Source organism: Mytilus californianus, unplaced genomic scaffold (genome assembly GCF_021869535.1).
Source record: "Mytilus californianus isolate M0D057914Y unplaced genomic scaffold, xbMytCali1.0.p SCAF_9, whole genome shotgun sequence".
Lineage (NCBI taxonomy): Eukaryota > Metazoa > Mollusca > Bivalvia > Mytilida > Mytilidae > Mytilus > Mytilus californianus.
Window position 1 is genome coordinate 36,548,656 of NW_026262745.1, and position 20,305 is coordinate 36,568,960.

The window sequence follows — 20,305 nt, forward strand, 5'->3', positions numbered from 1 at the left end:
AGATAAATTTTAATAATAAGGTATTGATTTATCAATTTGATATTCTAGTGAAAAAATGTCTTGTCAAAGAACGATTTTGAAATTGGAACCTAAATCAGAACATAGACCATTCTCTTCTACCTAGACATTTTATTTCTTGCAAACACATTTTTCAATCGTAGTAGGGATGCACACATGCTATTTTTTGCACTGTACATTTTGTTTACGGTTTCTTTTAAAATTTCGTTACTATGCTTCTGAAGGTTACAGTTCTGTTTTGATGCAATAATATCAAGCATTAAATGAATTTGTATGGTACTGGATATATATATATGTTTAGCAATTTTTATGTGTTAGTAGATGATTCCGTTTACACTGTATTTCTATTATTTTTCATATATTGCTGAGTTGTAGTCCATTTTTATGCCGGACAGGAATTAATCTTATTATCTAGTAGTTATGAATTAAACTATAATATCTGTTCTCTTAATCTGTATTCTGTAATATTTTTTTCCATTTGATAAAATTATCTTTGTAGGATATAACTGTAGTATAGTATATTAAAGAATAGTTAGGAAATTGTTGTTGTTGCCAATTTGAGGTTAAAAAAGTTGTATCACATGACATTTTTCTTTGCATCCTCTATAATAGTATTTCACACAGGCGAATCAAGCAAATGGAATGATTGAAAATTATTTCAACTTAAAAAATTTGACCACACTTATTATTTTTAACCCAGGTTCACCCTGATAAAAACTTACCATAAGGTGACATCATCCAAAAGTTGGTGTTTCCATGCAGACAACGTTTTATTTTTCCCCAACACTGTATAGATTTCCAAGTAATCTTTGTGTGTAAAACGAAATCCTACACAGGAAAACACAGGATCTGAAATATTCAATGAGAAAATTTTCTTAAAAAACCTTCAGACAAAAATTTAAGAAGAGAGCTCTTTTTAAGGTGGCGGTTTTATCTTTAAAACAGCTTCTATTACAATTCTAGCTGTTACTATTTCTATTTCTAAGATAATGATGTAATAGTCTGAAAATTTACTAATCTTTGATAAGGAATGAAAAATGTATTTATGAGACTTGCCCTATTACAAGTTTTAGGAAAACATGTGCATCACTGTATTGTAATTGTCGAGCCTGCGACTTTTGTCGCAGAAAGTTCGACATAGGGATAGTGATCCAGCGGCAGCGGCGTTAGCTAACTTCTTAAAAGCTTTATATTTTAGAAGGTGGAAGATCTGGATGCTTCATACTTTGTATATGGATGCCTCATGTTACGAAGTTTCCGTCAGTCACATGTCCAATGTCCTTGACCTCATTTTCATGGTTCAGTGACTACTTGAAAAAAAAAGATTTTTTGTAATGTTAAATTCTCTCTTATTATATGTAATAGGACAACTATATTTGGTATGTGCGTACCTTGCAAGGTCCTCATGCCCGTCAGACAGTTTTCACTTGACCTCGACCTCATTTCATTGATCAGTGAACAAGGTTAAGTTTTGGTGGTCGAGTCCATATCTCAGATACTATAAGCAATAGGTCTAGTATATTTGGTGTATGGAAGGACTGTAAGGTGTACATGTCCAACTAGCAGGTGTCATCTGACCTTGACCTCATTTTCATGGTTCAGTGGTTATAGTTAAGTTTTTGTGTTTTGGTCTGTTTTTCTTATACTGTATGCAATAGGTCTACTATATTTGGTGTATGGAATGATTGTAAGGTGTACATGTCTAGCTGGCAGGTGTCATCTGACCTTGACCTCATTTTCATGGTTCAGTGGTCAAAGTTAAGTTTTTGAGTTTTAGTCTTTTTTTCTAATACTATATGCAATAGTTCAACAATATTTGGTGTATGGAAATATTTTATGATCTATATGTCAGTCACGCAGGTTTTATTTGACCTTGACCTCATTTTCAAGGTTCATTGCTCAGTGTCAAGTTTTTGTGTTTTGATCTGTTTTTCTTAAACTATAAGCAATAGGTCAACTATATTTGTTGTATGGAAGAATTGTTAGCTGTACATGCCTGCCTAGCATGGTTCATCTGACCTTGACCTCATTTTCATGGTTCATTGGTCAATGTTTAGTTTACTTGGTTAATGTTAAGTTTATGTGACAGTTGTAATAAAGCTTTATATTTAGGACTATCAACATAATATCAATGATTAATAAAGATGGCGAGACATTTCAGCGTGTGCACTCTTGTTTGTTTAATCTACAACAATTAATGGTTCCCTGTGAACAAATTACTTTTACAGCACCCATTTACATATTTCAGGGATTTTCTTTTATTGAAATAACCACATACTAAATTGTGTTGAATTTCAAATTTGACGTCTTCCTGTCCTAATAAAAATGAAATAACATTCTAATTGCCAAAGTGTAAACACAAGCCTATAAAAAACTTGTGAATGGTTGAAAATTTTAAATTCCTGGTTAACCTATACCCATGGAAATTGGTTTCCCATGAATAATAATGAATCTGAAGTAAATCAGGTCTTATCAATACTTATGGCAACTGACCAATTAAAGTTCTGTCAGTTAGTCCATGGAAAACTGAAAAAAAAAAAAAACAAAAAAAACACAAGATATTCCCATAGTTAATATTCACCAAAAGTGATACATCTATGTTGATGTTTGAATTGCAGAAAACTTCAACCAGCTTTTGTTCCTGAAAAGAAAAGAGAAAAAAGGAAAAGAGATCCAATTTATCATGAAGACTTACTCAATAAAGATTTGAAGGTAAATATTATATGAACAAAAGGTGATGAAGAGTTTAATTCACTTAAACAGCAATTCAATGACAAAAATAACCAAAAGATTAGATGTCAACATACACATATAAATGTTTATATATTTATAAAATAGAGCAGAAACTTCATTTGTTGTTTTATTGTCGAGCCTGCGACTTTTGTCGCAGAAAGCTCGACATAGGGATAGTGATCCGGCGGCGGCGGCGTTAGCTAACTTTTTAAAAGCTTTATATTTTAGAAGCTAGAAGACCTGGATGCTTCATACTTTGTATATAGATGCCTCATGTTACGAAGTTTCCATCAGTCACATGTCCAATGTCCTTGACCTCATTTTCATGGTTCAGTGACTACTTGAAAAAAAAGTTCAGATTTTTTGTTACGTTTAATTCTCTCTTATTATAAGTAATAGGATAACTATATTTGGTATGTGCGTACCTTACAAGGTCCTCATCCCCATCAGACAGTTTTCACTTGACCTCGACCTCATTTCATGGATCAGTGAACAAGGTTAAGTTTTGGTGGTCAAGTCCATATCTCAGATACTATAAGCAATAGGTCTTGTATATTCGGTGTATGGAAGGACTATAAGGTGTACATGTCCAACTGGCAGGTGTCATCTGACCTTGACCCCATTTTCATGGTTCAGTGGTTATAGTTAAGTTTTTGTGTTTTGGTCTGTTTTTCTTATACTGTATGCAATAGGTCTACTATATTTGGTGTATGGAATGATAGTAAGGTGTACATGTCTAGCTGGCAGGTTTCATCTGACCTTGACCTCATTTTCATGGTTCAATGGTCAAAGTTAAGTTTTTGAGTTTTGGTCTTTTTTTCTAATACTATATGCAAAAGGTCAACTATATTTGGTATATGGAAATATTTTATGATCTATATGTCGGTCGCACAGGTTTTATTTGACCTTGACCTCATTTTCACGGTTCATTGCTCAGTGTTAAGTTTTTGTGTTGTGGTCTGTTTTTCTTAAAACTATAAGCAATAGGTCAACTATATTTGTTGTATGGAAGAATTGTTAGCTGTACATGTCTGCCTGGCATGGTTCATCTGACCTTGACCTCATTTTCATGGTTCATTGGTCAATGTTTAGTTTTTTGGTTAATGTTAAGTTTATGTGACAGTTGTAATAAAGCTTTATATTTAGGACTATCAACATAATATCAATGATTAATAAAGAAGGCGAGACATTTCAGCGTGTGCACTCTTGTTTTTTTTCAATTTATTTCAGTTTTTTTTTTTTAAGTTTGTATTAAAATATTTGAGTGGGATATCTTAGTAAAAATGTTAATGTTGTGAATCTGTAAAACTTGTATGTAATTTTGACCAATAAAATACCATAAAAAAAAATTAAATCACATGAACAAATAGTGTAATTTCCGGTAAATGCAGTTGGTTCAATATCTTCGGTGAAAGTTTTTGTTCATTTGTTACCATTTTCTTTGATTACTGAGCTGATTGGCCTCCAGCCTCTACGTATAGAACCTGATGTAATACTTATTTTACATTGAGTCTTAATGTGATAATCGTAAAACCACAAAGTTAAAACCACATGAACCAATGATATTTTTACAAATCGAGAAAATTGATACAGACTAAGAAAAAAACTTCAACAGTATTCTATCAATTCAGTACATCATACCAGGAGACTTTATACATAGACATGTGTATAGGGTAACCATTCTTTTGCAACAGAATCAGGATACCAGGAGACTTTTATGTGTTTTAAGATATCATAGATATAAGAAGATGTGGTATGAGTCCCAATGAGACAACTCTCCATCCAAGTCACAATTTGTAAAAGTAAACCATTATAGGTTAAAGTACAGCCTTCAACACAGAGCCTTGGCTCACACCGAACAGCAGGCTATAAAGGGCCCCAAAAATGACTAGTGTAAAACCATTCAAACAGGAAAACCAACGGTCTAATCTATATAAAAAACGAGAAAAACTTATGAACCACATTAACAAACAACAACCACTGAACATCAGGTTCCTGACATAGGACAGGTGCAAACAAATGCAGCGGGTTTAAACGTTTTAATAGGTGCCAACCTTCACCCTACCATATCATGGCTAAAGCAGGGAAAGAATCTATGTATGAAATATATTAATTCTATTTAAGGAACAACCAAAGTTTATGCTTGTACCTTATAACCCTCTGGATAAAGGAAAAAATGTAGAAGAACCAAAAGAAAAAACTAGAAAATTACCATATAGTAAAGATCAAACAGTTACCACACAAGGTTAGTAAAATTTTAATTCTGTACATTTGTTTTACACAAGGTTAAAAATTTTGCCATATTAGGGACTTTAATTGTCCGTCTTCTACTTCTTTTATATCTGTTACTGAGAATCTGTTACATGTAATGAATTATTTTGTTTTCTTATTTGTGTTTCAGAAATGAAGATGCCAAAAGTTACTTCTCTTGGGGTTTTGCCAAACAGAGAAAGGTATGTTGAATTTATTGGCGGCGGCCACTGTGGTATTAACAAACTTAAAAGCTTAATATTTCAGAAGATGGAATACCTGGATCTTCATACTTTGCATATAGATACCTTATGTTATGAAGTTTCCGTCTGCTGTATGTCCGTTGTCCTTGACCTCATTTTCATGGTTCAGTGACTACTAGAAAAAAAGTTAAGATTTTTAGTATTCTTAATTTCTCTCTTATTATGAGTAATAGGATAACTATATTTGGTATGTGTGTACCTTGCAAGGTCCTCATGCCTGTCAGACTGTTTTGGCTTGACCTCGATCTCATTTCATTGATCAGTGAACAAATTAAGTTTTCGTGGTCAAGTCCATATCTCAGATACTATAAGCAATAGGTCTGCTATATTTGGTGGATGGAATGATTGTAAGGTGTACATGTCCAACTGGCAGATGTCATCTGACCTTGACCTCATTTTAATGGTATGAAAATATTTTAGGATGTACATGTCAGTCTGGCAGGTTTTATTTGACCTTGACCTCATTATTTATGGTTCATTGCTCAATTTTAAGTTTTTTTTTGATTTGGTCTGTTTTTCTTAAATTTTGAGCAATAGGTCAATTATATTTGGTGTATGGAATGATTGTAAGGTGTATATGTCTGTCTGGCAGTTATCATCTGACCTTGACTTCATTTTCATGGTTCATTGGTCAATGTTAAGTTTTCCTGGTTAAGTTTGTTTCTTAGATACTATATGCAATAGGTCAGCTATATTTAAAGCATTTAATGATTGTAAGGTGTACATGTCTGTCTGGCAGGGTTCATCTGACCTTGATCTCATTTTCATGGTTCATTGATCAATGTTAAGTTTTCATGGTTTGGTCTTTTTCTTGTATACTATAAGCAATAGGTCAACTATATTTGGTGTATGTTGATTTTAAGGTGTACATGTATTTCTGGCTTGGTTTATCTGACCTCATTTTCTTTGATCATGTTAAGTTTATGTGATACTTGTAGTAAAACTTTATATTTAGGACTATCAGCATAAAATTAATGGTCAGTAAAGCAGGTGAGACATTCCAGCGTGTGCACTCTTGTTCAAACATTTTCTGGAGCTTAAGAGATACTTTAAGTACCTTAGAATTTTTTAAACCATTTTCTCATAACCTTTAGACTTCATCAGTAGTTTGTTGACACAAAATTGCAAAACTAAAAATTACAACTGAGAAAAACATATGAAGCATGTTTCATACTAAGCCTTAAAGGTCCAGTGACAAGTGTTTCATGTATATTCAGAGACAATTACTTAATAATAATATTAATTACTTAATCATAACATAATAAATCTGCAAAAAGAAATAAATCTGTTTACTACCAATGGTAATGTTTTCTTATTTAATTGATTGGTATGAATAAAAGTACATGTGAGGCATGCTTCATTGAGACAGCATCCCAACAACACAAGAAATCAAAATACTGTGGATTCATTTTATTTTTGTGGATACCAATTTTCATGGATTAAAGAAAAATTTATATTTTCGTGTATATTTAATTTCATGGTTTTGCCAAAGTCTGCATACAAATCTATAGCAAATTTGTACTTCGTTGAATATTTTAATTCGTGGTTCACCTATACCTACTAAATCCACGAAAATTGGTATCCAACGAATAATAATGAATCCACAGTACATCTAGAGATTAAACACATCCTTATCTTAATGCTAAGTTTGAACCTAGTTTATTTCAATTTATTGGTTTATTTTCAGTGGTGAAATCATAAATCTTAAAGTAGTAATGGAAGGAATACCTGTTGCTCCAGGGAAAACAGATGTAGCTCTTGATGAAATGGCTATGGTAAGTTATTCATAAAGCTTTGGCTGACATACTTTATACATTTACAAAGAATTAAGAAATAATTGTATTGTTTTTGAAGCTTTGCGGACGTCCATCAATAGTTGTACTGTCACAAATTGAGTTTACCTGGCGATGTGTAGCGTAGACAGGTAAACAGATATTTGCAATAGTTAAACTACCAATGGACATCCGCAAAGCTTCAAATATTTGATCAAATTTCCCCTAGTCCAAACTTTGGACAAGCTTAATTGATAAAAAAAAAAAAATCAGAAGAGGGGCTTCCTTCTTTTTGTTTATATGAGGGTGTTTGGTATATCCTTACTTACTTCAGTTTGTTTTAAAAAGTTAACACTTATTATTACAACAAGAACTGACACAAACATTTTCTCGGTTAGACATCGAAAGAGAAATTCATTGAACCAATTCTCATATTTTGAGCACCTGTTTCAATTGACCATGAAACTAAGATTAAAAACAACCCAAAATATTAATCTCTATGTTCTATATTTTAGGCAAACAAAATGCACCCTACAACACCAGCATCACCTGTACCAAGGGTTGAAGATAAAGAAGGACTAAAATATGAACCCGAATCAGGGAGGAGGGAAAAGAAAGACAAACTTAAGGAGGAACTAAAACTGGACTTAGAATCTGAAGAATCTAAGAAGAAACCTGCTATATTAACCTCAGAAGGAACAACACAGAAAATGTATTTTATGGAAAGACAAAAACCAGTGCCTCCTCCATCTTCACTGAAAAAATCATTCAAAAGGAAACTGAAAGGCACTTGTAAGTATGGCTAAAAGTTTATTAGTTAGATGGAAATAAAACAAAAACATCTATCATACCATTTAAAAGGAATAATATATAACTTCAGAAATGAGTAGGGGCGGGGCATTTAGGCCCGGTTTTGGCCCAAGAAAGTAAAATTTTTGACAACTTTTTCAAATTTACACATAATGTTTGGAAATGCATAGAGTCAAGAAATATAAATTATAGACATCAGATTTTTTTATCTGATGACGTCACAATTACGTCATAATATGTACCATTTTCATGAAAACGATGAAAAATACAGAATTTATGCAGTTTTCCATTGTTATTTCCATTGTGGAAACATCGTGCGCAGCCAAGAACCAGCAAAATAATTTTAAGAGAAGATTTATTTGTTTTTTGGGTGCACACATACTTTGCCACTCTAAAATTAGTAAAATTTGATGAAAAACAAGAAAAATCAAGAAATTTTACAAAATATACAAATTTCGTCATGGTTTGTTGCCATGGTTACTCGTTAAATGTGAAATTTGATTTTTATTTTCTTAATACCTTATACCTTAATTTAGTTAGAACAAATTTTAAAATATGTATGATAACTTTTAAATTTGCTGTACTATTTGGGCCAAATAAGGGCCTTATTGCCCCTACTCCTTTATTTATGCAAATCTGTAAAAGCTGACTGAAATGTGCAATTAATTTATGACACTCTGGAAGACTTTGTTTTATGTATTAGATAAAAAATGTGAGTTTTTCACATTTATAAAACGTTACTTTTAATTCCTGAATTAACAATGTATATGTTTTAGTACATGTACTAGCATTTGCTTTAGCTGTAAGTTTGAGTTATAAAATATATTTTACAATCAGTGACAACAGCATTAGTTGAAGGGGAACCAAGTTTAAAAGACACACGTTTTCCTGAAGACTCTGTTTATCACCAGTATGATGATGCTATAGATGTTATTGACCAAGACAGAACTACATCCAGATCAGTCGATGATGATACTCGTAGTTCTACATCCAGTGTATCATCTGTAAGTCAATAGATATTTAGACATTTATAGAATAACAAATCCAAGAATTTAAATATAGAAAATTATTCAATGAGTGACCCAACAACACATTAATTCATAAATGCACATATCATTTTTTTTGTTCAGTCAAATTAATCAATGAATGGTTTTTCAAGGAGAAATTTAGAGTTCTAACTGAAATAACTCCAAAGAAAACAATAGCTATTTTATGTATTCAATAGGACAGTTCACTTTACAAAAATTTAATTGGCCATGTAAATACCAAATAGTTTATTTCCTTAGCAATAAATAAAATCAATCAATTAAACAATGACATTGAGTAGGTATTGAATGAAATAAAATTCAATAATTTTTATAAATACAGGTCAGGTCTGCAAAAGAACTTTTGGAAGAGGCAAGAAGAATTTCTAGGTCAGGTGCAGATCCTCTGTATAAACAAAGAGATAAAAGAGGATCACTTTCTCATAGAGAGAAGAAAGATCATAAAAAGGATAAAAGAGGTAAGATTATGTTTTTATTAAGGATGTTCGCTACTCTGTTTCAAAATAACAAGCTTTTTAAAAGACTGTTATAAATTGATAGTATATAAATAAAGAAACTAAAAAAGCAGAAAAAAATGAAGGGTCCGTGTGCTTGTTTTTGAGATATAAGCCATTGAAAATTTGGCGGGAAATGATTCTCTCTCGATTTTTCATACTTTTAACATTGTCCGCTTTTCTCTTTTAAAAAATATGAAAAAATAACAAGGATTTTATAAGATTTTCAAATATGGCTTTAAAACTAAATGAAATAAAATTATGAAAAGAAAAGTAGGGGTTAGTGGACAAAATTATTTAATGGCAAAACATGCATAAAACCAGAGGATTCCGAAAATCTGGCAAAAATTCAAAAACAAGAGGAGCGAAATCCTTAAGTCAAGTTTTATAAAAAAGATATCAAAGGAACAATACAAAATCAACAGTTGGAGAAAGCCAACAAAAACCATGACAAAAAACAAGAGATAAAAGTAAAAGACAAACAACAGTCTTCCAAAAATTACATGGAAAGTTTAAGACTGAGCGAAACAAACCCTACTAAAAACTTGGTGTTGTATATTCCAACACGATGCATTACATTTATACACAATGTAAGTCACAGAATTTTCAATCCAGCAACGTAAATATTGTAATACACATATATTCATTGTATTGAAGTAATGAAAAAAAACCAATAACGAATCCAGTACAGAAATAAGAATAAGTAAGTGACTGAAAAAACTTTGGAATTTGAAACATTGAATTCCCTTAACTTTCAAGGCATGGAATACATGATATTTATTATTCCTGAAAATTCTTGAATGTTATCTGATAGTCTGTAACTTTTACTTTGCTTTTATCATTAAAGTGGCATTTGTTTCAAATTTTTTTAATTTTTGTCGGGCCTTGAAATTTTATTCGCAAAAGCGAGACATAGCGATCCTAGATTCCGTCGGCATCGGCGTCGGAGGCATCAACGTTTAGGTTCAGTCTGTGGTTAAAGTTTTTTGGACATCAATAACTTTATCAAACCTACATGGAATTAGATGAAATTTGGACAGAAGCTTGTTTGTGACAAAAATACAGTATCCAGAGCAAAATTTTGAAAATATTTATTTTCATTTTTCTGTATTTTACTGATAAATGGACTGTGATTTTTTTACAGTTAACATTCATATTCAGTCTAAGGTTAAAGTTTTTCAGTCATCAATAACTTTGTCAAACCTTCGTGGAATTTGGTGAAATTTGGACAGAAGCTTGTTTATGACAAAAATGCAGTATCCAGAGCAAAATTTTGAAAATAGTTATTTTAATTTTTCCGTATTTTACTGATAAATGGACTTAATTTTTTTTCACACTTAACATTCAGATTCAGTCTGTGGTTAATGTTTTTCAGTCATCAATAACTTTGTCAAACCTTCATGGAATTTGATGAAATTTGGACAGAAGCTTGTTTATGACCAAAATACTGTATCCAGAGCAAAATTTAGAAAATATTTATTTTCATTTTTCTGTATTTTACTGATAAATGGACTTAGTTTTTTTTTTTTTACATTTAACAAATAGATACATTTTGGGGTTAAAGTTTGTTACACATCAAATACTTTGTCAAACCTTCAAAGAATTTTATGAAACTTTTTTATGATTAAGAGATAATGTCTGAAGCACACTTTTGAAAATATAATTTCATTTTCAGTATTTTTCTGATGGATGGACTTTTTTTTACAGTTAACATTTACTGACAGTCTGGGATTAAATCATTTTGACATGATAAGTTTGTAAGCCTTCATGGATTGTTATGAAACTTGGACAGAAGCTTATCTTCAAGACCAAGAAATAGCATCTAAAGAGAAAATTTGAATCTTTTTTAACATTCTGTATTTTACTGATAAATGGACTCACATTTTAAGTCAACATTACACTTTTACACTGACAGCAGCAATCGTAGGTGGGACACAGGGTTCCGCAGAACCCCTTACAAATTTTTCTTATAAGTCATGTGATTTTTTTTTAATTTATTAAGAAACAGAAGAACCTACACCAAGGAGACAAGAAAGATCTGTTGATGAGATTATATCATCTCTAAAGGCTAATAGAGAAAAGCCGTGAGTTGTTTTACATTACTTGAACATATTGTTGAACCTTAAGATTGTTGGTGACATTTTTTTCAAATTGTACTATTAGATTTTTACAAAAAATTGAACTGCAGCCAAATTAACTCTATTACTTTATAACTGCTGGTCATCAGGATAAAAAAACAGTGCACATATTTAGCGTTGGAATTCTAGGACATTAACTGTTTAGATATAAGTCACTCTTCAATTACAAAATGCACTATCCATATGATAGAAAGATAGTTTAACTATTTCATTTTACAAAATATATATTTTTTTTTAGAATTAAAGTTTTTATATATAAATAGAAAGGAGATGTGGTGTGATTGTCAATGAGACAACTTTCAATGTAAGACCAAAGGACAAGAATGTAAAAATTTATTTCTGTATATTTGTAGTGAACTATCTGAAGCTGATAAGAAAATTCAGGAGATTATGGAGCGTGTTATGTCTAGAACCAGTGCTGTTATAAGTAAGATATCTCTTAAAAATTATCAGGAAAATTTCAATGGAATACAAGTTAAATGACCACCAATATTTTAATATAATTGCAAAAATTTTCCTTACAGTTTGAAATTTGATTGTATATATGAAATTAGGGTTAAAATAAAAATAAAAATAAGGTTAAATTCAACCTATGTAATTATAAACCTTTATATATTTAATCGATTGGTATAGTAGTTATCTTGTTAACTATTGTAGACTATATACTAAGTCAAGTTATGAAATTAAGTTATAATGATTATATCTGTTAAAAAATAAACTATAACCCCAAAATCTTTTATTTTAATCAGTGAAAAGTTTGAAATAAAAATAGAGAGGAAAGTTTTGCACATAATTATATGGAGAAACTATAACTACACTTTTTTAGTACAGATTTGAAATTATTAACATCTTTATAATGAACATCTTTCATGACTGATTGATTGGTGGTGGTTTAAAGTCTATAAGTGTAACATTATAAACATCTGTTTGCATTGGTTTTGATACATTTAAAATATGCATGTCAATACATAAAATACATATTGAATTAATTGTAGAGTCTTTCTTTTGTAAGTAAACATTCACAAAGGAGCTTTATGAAAAAGAAAGTCAAATAGACTTTCATGACAAGTTATATTTTATTGATTTGCATGGAACTGAAGGTTCACACCTGAATTTTATTTACTACAGAAAGTCACGAATGTTTTCAGCAAGGTTTCTAAGATTTTACATGAAAGCACATGGTTTTATAAAAGATATATTTGTTTTCTTCTTTTATCCTTGGTTTACAATTGTCACCTTTAAAGTCATTTTCAGAGGAAGTTTTCTTTTCTACAGAATATGATATGTAATCACAGTGGGCAATTTTTTTTTAAATTATGTTATTTCTTAGGACTATTCCTGGAAAAAATTTATACGGGTTGGACCACACTTTTTTGTTATACCTCACCACCGATAACTTTTATTTTTCATTATGACAGAATTGTATTTGCTTCAAACCCTATCATTTGCCTATTACTCACAGAAAAATATATCATATGGTGTCTAACCCTCCCATACATTTTTTTCTGGAATAGCCCTCATGAGCATAATTCTTTTTATACAAAAGAAAGACATTTCACTGTGAAAAAAGATATGCAATATAAAATGTGATAAGGTTTTTTTGGTATTTTGAAAATTAATTAAATTACAGATTGAAAAGAAACAAGACACTTCATTTGTTGGAAATTGAATATGCATTTGGAATGTAACACTTACACTTGAGAATATAAGAGCTGGTATTGAGGAGCTTTGGTGATAGATTAGATTTGTGTGTTAAAATGGAAGAATCTTATAGCTTAAACTTTATTACCTTCGTGTAGTTACTGCTACAAAAGAAGTATGGAATTTTATAAATATATTTTTCATGAAAAACATCTTTGCTTCTCAAAGGTCTGCTATATAAAGAGCTTATTATCAATCTTTATATCAATGATATGTTCAAAAAGACCACCTTTTCATAGTTACTATTGAATTTGTGGGTGCATTTTTTATTGTGATTGTTGCACAATGAACAGAAAGACAAGATTTCAGGAGATGCTGCATACAAATAGTGTTATCAAAGTTTTAGATGCAATTTTTGATTTTTGTAAAAACTATCCTATCTCAATTTTCCCACTGGTAAAAACATCACAAAAATTTCTGAATTTACTGTATTGGATGAGATTTTGTCTCATGTACATCCACCCCATATGTTTGCTTCCTATACATAAAAATTTACATCTGCTGAGCCAACATTGAAGAAATCACATGCTAGGTTGTCTAGAATAAAATTTATGGTTCTTAAATTGATTACAGCATTACTTTTAATCTAAAATAGTTGTGAAAAATTTAACAGAAATTATAACAAAAAGTAAAATAACAAAAATACCGAACTCCAAGGAAAATTCAAAACAGAAAGTCCTTTATAAAATAGCAAATTCAAAAGCTCAAATACATCAAACAAATGGAAAACAACTGCCATATTCAAAGATATTGCCATCAACACCAAATTCTGTAATATGATAAAAGCAACCATTAGGTGGTTCCTGGCATAGGAAAGACACATGAATATAACGAGGGGATAAACTAGTTTATGTCACAAACAAACCCTTTTAATCTTGATCAGCAGGTCAACAAAAGGTACCTCAAAGAACATACAAGAAAAAAGGTACAAGAAAATCACTTTATCTGTAATAATTGTATAAAAGATAACAAAAACAACTTCTCCATTACAGCTGAAGATGACAGTATGACAATGGGAACAGATTCTGCTCGAGGTAATTAGTTTTTTTTTTAAAGATAAAAGACAAGCATTTAAAAAAAATTTGATGGTAAACATTTGTTGGAAAATTTATTGAGATTCTTTTTATTTTATTTGCTTTAGGGCTGTTCCATTAAAACAAACATGAGTTCCAGGGAAAATCTCAACTAAAGGTGGGAGTGAAAATATTTTTTTTATTATGAAAATATGAGTGAAATTCCTAAAATGGCCTCTCTAGGTGGTTATTGGATATATCCCATTTTCAAAGTGCCTTCCCTGTGTATCATTTGTTATTTAAGGAACAGTCCTTTGATAGTTTCATAAAGATATCTTGTGATATGATTTGTGATGTTACTTTAGTGTTGTAATTGTGAACTTTTTTATTCCTTACTATTATTGTTCTCACAGATGAATCAGCAACATCTGTTAAAGATGCTCAAAGTAGTGGTCCAACACCACAGCCTCCAGAAGTTAATGTTGTATCATCCACTCCAGATGATACAGCAGGCCCTAAATCTCCAGTAGCAGATGCAGGTGGTAACAACATGTCCCACAATTCCATTAACAGTTGCTAATAGTTACAGTCTTCTGCTTTGTGTTAAAATATTAACAAGTTTCTGTTTCTTTCAGTGAAATACCATGAATGTTAAGAATTTGAAATTCTCTGTATCTGAGAATCAGGAGATCTTTCATGATAATTTATAAAAATTCAAAACCATGGAAAAACTGAAGCCTGAGTTATTATTTATTAATCACTACAACATTCATGGTACTGTTTCTATTTTTCTTTTTCATTTACTGTTTGGTTTTGTTAAATTTTGAAAATCTTAATGTATTTTAAAAGATAACTTCAGTATCTCACAATGATTTCCAATGAGTATTATACAGTAGTTCTAATTCTTGGAGAATGTTTTTCTTTTTTGGGGATAATTCAAATTATACTTATTATCATTACTAGAAATTATATAGTGGTATACTAACAAAACCAAGAATATTTATATTAATCAAGATATTACAGTTAGTATAATACTGATTTTTCTTGCTTTATCTGAGAAGCTGACTGTGCAAGTATTTTTTTCTTGGGGTATTCATTTTCATGAAATCTATTTTCAATAAAACCACTTGATTCAATGGCCAATGGAATAACAACCTTGTATTTTAAACCAGGAATATAAAAATTAACCCCAAAATTAACAGTTATGTTCAATTCATGAAAATTGACACCCTTCAAGAAAGTTCTTTTACAGACGTCTTTTTCTGCTTAATATGGAAGCTGTATGATGTTAGAAATTTTAATCAAGATTGTCTTCACTTTTCAGATATGCATTTATAAAGAACCATGTTTTTTTCTTAATTGAACAATTTACCAATCATCTAATGAAATTTGACTAAACAGGTTTCAACCCCATTTGCTTTATATGTAGTTTTTAAAGTTATTCAAATATTTATTCTATTTGACTCCTGAAATCTAAATCTAAGTTATGAATATATATATATTAAAACTGTACATATGAATTGCATTGAATTCACACTGCTTTTAGTAATCAGCTTTAGATAAGACATTGAGACAGACTTCTATTTCTTTCTTATATAAACTAACTGTGTATATTATATATCATAGAATTTAACAACTAATACATGTAATCTAATATCTTACAAAACAAATGAATACAAGGAGTTAAGCAATATTCATAAATAATTCTTATATCTGTAACATTTTATAGATTTGTTTTAAATCCATATGTCTGTATTTTTAGAATGAACAATTTTTATAACTTATAAGAAAATAGCATCATAATAGTGTAATCGGCAAAAACTAAAGAGAATCAAAGTACTGAAGTACTGAACATCGGATGACCACAAGTTCTTGAGGATGGTCAAAAGCACTTGTCTCAGAAAAAAAACAACATATCTCTTTACCTGAAACTGAGGTTAATGTACAGAGATGTATTTTTTTCTAGACAAGTGCGTGCGAGTATGATGAATAAATGACAGGAAATTCAACTTCACCGTAATAACTATTATATTGTAGTGATACAAATCAGTATACACTGATTTGTTGTTATATATTATATTAAAATAACAGTTACATATATATATGATTTGCATCCGTTTGTATATCATTCTATTCTACTGTTCTAATAATAGTGCAATGCAAGTGCATGGTGGACACTTTTCTGTAAAAATTCGATTTTTCTAAGATTGGATACGAGTAGGCATTCATATTTTCCCGCAAAAACAATTACAGAGTTACCGGTCCTGTCGCAAAACGTTCTTTGAGATATTCTTCCGCATGCTTTAACACAATTTTTCGGTACGTGTGCATTGATATTATCAATGATTTTTTACTTATATATATATATATCTAACTACAAAACATTTTCACATTATTAATTTATGTTGTAAACAAAAATATTTTTATCAGTATTCATTGAAGAGATGTATTTATATCAAATGACAAGGAATGTTATTTTGCACTCGTTTATGTGCGCATATTTATCATGTTTATAGATCGGTTACAAACCCAAAACTAATTTACATAATGGAAATCTAGGCGATAGCAATACATCGGAGTGACCTCAAGGTCATCGCGATGTAAAAATGGTTTGAAAAATAAGGTATAAAAAGAAATGAAGCCCCCCTCCAATCCAGACCCTCTTATATAATTAATACTATGTTTTACAGCAGAGACAGATAAACAGGAAGTCTTAACAGAAGATGATGAATCAAAATCCAAAGGTACTTTAATATCAAAAAATCTACAATATACTTATCAACAGAAGAGTGGCCTGTTGTATAAATTGAAGTTTCTTGAATGATTATGTCTAAAACATGTCATAATTTTGCACTTTGAGCATAGTTTTTTACTACTATTTTGCTGGTTTTTGTCTCAAACAATTTTGTTAGCCATTTGCAGACCAACAAAATTTTTTTTATGAGGATGAATAGTACTGAATGGTATTCTTTGACAAACAGGCCATATTCTTTCATTTTGAGGACTGGAAACATAAAGTGCAGACATAGAAAAAACAAAATATCTTGTATTATTATGTTTGTAATGACAAATAACACAACTTTTTTATTGAATAGTGTGGAACCCTGCGTTCCTTGTTTCTTAGGCTTAAATTTGGTTTAAAACCAGGAGGTTTTGTCAAATTTGTAAGAAATCTTTAATTTTGGCCTATCTTTGGTGCAGATATCAATGGTTCATTAGCAAAGTTTTAAAAAAAAATCATTCTATTTCACTTACTGGCATGTTTATACATCAACTTGAAATAATTTATGGCTTGAAATAATGGACTTTATATCTGGGACCACATAAACCCTTTTATGATTTTCAGCAGGATGATACATGCCTATTCAAATAGCTGTTTATTTGATGTATACCATTTTGATGTTATCATAAGAATCATTGCTAGTTAGTTTGGTAAATGAATTATATATATTATAGATGATGGGATTACCAGCACTGACGAAAAATCAGAGGATAAAGGAAAAGATGAAGCAGTGCAAGTGAGTTATCTCCCATTTGTTATTTGTCAAGTTTCTTTAATTATTTGAAGTGAAGGAAAAGCATTGCAACAGTTTTTCTTGCTGTTGACATAGAAATATAAGATATTTGTTTTGAAAATTATGTGCACAGAAACCTTAAAATTCAAAGATATGGTGATTTTAGCGTAAACAAATATTTCTTTTGAAAGACTTAAAAAGTTTTTGATTAATAAACCTGATCTTGATTTATATAAAAAACACTGTTGGTTTTGTTTTAAAATGAAACTTGTAAGGAATACATTTTACATCATTAAGCTTAAACTTTTCAGGGCATATCTTTTAGGGCTTGTGTTTTATGAAGATGCAGATTTCACTACATGTATAACATGCACCTTTAATAAATGATAACTATTACTTCTTACACTTTTATGATGGTAAATACTGAAAAGAACCAATATGATTTCATTGGACAAAAATTTGACATGATAATAATTATGTCTATTTAAGGAACAAGTTTCAGAAATACCTCCACAAGCAGTGACAGAGTTGACAAAGATGACAACAGAATACGAAGACAGTAGTGATGATGAGGAAGCTGAGGTCATAGATATTGCTAAAGTAGGTCACTGTTATCTAATTCATGAACAACATAATTTTGAATTACATTTGAACTGCAAGTGAAAAATCAACTTATTAAAGAGAAAGTGAATATTTAATAATGTCCCATGTATGTACTTCTTTTATTTTTATGCCCCACCTACACGATAGTAGTAGGGGCATTATGTTTTTTGGTCTGTGAGTCCGTTCGTCCATCCGTCTGTCCCGCTTCAGGTTAAAGTTTTTGGTCAAGGTAGTTTTTGATGAAGTTGAAGTCCAATCAACTTGAAACTTAGTACACATGTTCCCTATGATATGATCTTTCTAAATTTAATGCCAAATTAGAGCTTTGACCCCAATTTCACGGTCCACTGAACATAGAAAATGATAGTGCGAGTGGGGCATCCGTGTACTATTGACACATTCTTGTTCTTGGGTACCAATATTCGTGGATTGAGGAAATATTGTATTTCCATGAACATTTGATTTTGTGGTTCTGCCAAAGTCTGTGTACAAGCCCATAGAAAAATTTGTTCTTTGTTTACACATACCGATGAAAACCATGAAAATTGGCATGTCACAAATAATAATGAATCCACAGTATCTGTAATTGTAGTTTTGGATCATCTTTGAAATTTTGTAGATTTGTTGAGGTAAAAAATTTCTACTTTTTAAAATTGATTCCCTTTTTGTTAGTATTATTACATTATTATGTTACTGATAACCTTTCTGTCAATAATTTAGGCCTGGGAAGATCTGGCTGTACCTCCAAATGCTACGTATGAAGATCTGGTCAGTGTATCTGGTAAACCTATTGGCATTCAGGAAAGGTCTACAGGAAAAGCTGAAATCAATCAGATTACTGTGCAAAGTCAGGCTGTATCATTCTTGTCAACATGGCAACCAGCTACTGAACGAGAACCTACTATGGAACCAATTTTAGAGGTTGCCACCCCGCCAAAACATATCCACCATTTTTGTACTGTAACCAATGAGTACCAGTTACCTGAACAGTTCCGACATCTTGGAAGAAAGTATCATGCCCCAGAAAAATTCCTGGTACCTAAGCAACCATTTAGAGTAAGTTTCTTCTATTAGACAGAGTAAGAATTTAATAATGATCACATTGAAAATTAATTTTTTCCTTGTACTTAGCTTAGAATCCTGTTACCTTCAATTTCAGACATTTTTGGTAAATATTCAAATTGACTATAACTTTTTTGAAAATTGTCTTAAAATTTTATTCAAGTACTATTGACTGTTTGAAAACATAAATGTAGTTACTACACCTTTGTTTTACCTCTGATTGATTTACTTATTGCGTACATAAATTACACATGCACAATAACTTCAGTCCTGAACAACACTGGTAGTGTCGTGAATTCTTTGTCACATAGACTTGTGCCACTTGTGACATAGTAGAGATTTGTCCATCAGCCCTGGATAGACTGTGTAATTGATAATTACTTACTAGTTAAATATCCAATACATATCTTCAGCTAGATTATATAAGATATTCTGAAATAAATCTTATAAATTGTTAGAGCTGATTGTTATATCATAATATGAGACCACTCATTTATACAGATGTTGAAATCAACTTTAATGTTCAAATATGTAGCATTTCACTCAAAAAATGTCTTTGAGTGTTTTACTGAAGAAGTCATTCTTCTGTAAGCTTATTTTCTTGCAAGCTATCAATTCTTTGAAGATGGCAACAGAACTTTTTTTTGTAAGTTAGAGCTGTTTAAATCAGATTTGCTGTCACAGCAGCTTTTTTTTTAAATTGAGAGTTGTTAAATCCAGAAAAATGATTTGGACACATGAAATTCATAATTTGTTATTTTCATTTTTTTAACCAAAACTCAAGCAGAACTTACATAAATTTAAGATGTACCAAATATACATTTGTTCTGTCAATAAATTCTTTATCTATGAAAAACATCATTCTGTCAATAAATTATCAGAAAAAT

General features: G+C 30.7%; 1 protein-coding gene across 14 annotated transcripts in view; it reads left to right on the plus strand.

Moving 5' to 3' along the window:
• Positions 1-20,305, plus strand: part of LOC127715623 (uncharacterized) — a 65,743-nt gene that overhangs the window by 3,616 nt on the left and 41,822 nt on the right. For 12 of the 14 annotated variants that reach the window (XM_052221715.1, XM_052221714.1, XM_052221720.1 and 9 more), the window contains 15 exons: positions 2,637-2,730; positions 4,876-4,996; positions 5,153-5,204; positions 6,952-7,039; positions 7,552-7,828; positions 8,684-8,850; positions 9,215-9,350; positions 11,389-11,470; positions 11,878-11,951; positions 14,218-14,259; positions 14,652-14,780; positions 16,929-16,982; positions 17,695-17,756; positions 18,243-18,353; positions 19,077-19,412. In XM_052221715.1, coding sequence (XP_052077675.1) covers positions 2,637-2,730; positions 4,876-4,996; positions 5,153-5,204; positions 6,952-7,039; positions 7,552-7,828; positions 8,684-8,850; positions 9,215-9,350; positions 11,389-11,470; positions 11,878-11,951; positions 14,218-14,259; positions 14,652-14,780; positions 16,929-16,982; positions 17,695-17,756; positions 18,243-18,353; positions 19,077-19,412 — 1,825 coding nt within the window. The remainder of the gene's footprint in view (positions 1-2,636; positions 2,731-4,875; positions 4,997-5,152; positions 5,205-6,951; positions 7,040-7,551; positions 7,829-8,683; positions 8,851-9,214; positions 9,351-11,388; positions 11,471-11,877; positions 11,952-14,217; positions 14,260-14,651; positions 14,781-16,928; positions 16,983-17,694; positions 17,757-18,242; positions 18,354-19,076; positions 19,413-20,305) is intronic. The other 2 variants (XM_052221716.1, XM_052221724.1) reach the window with 2 other exon arrangements.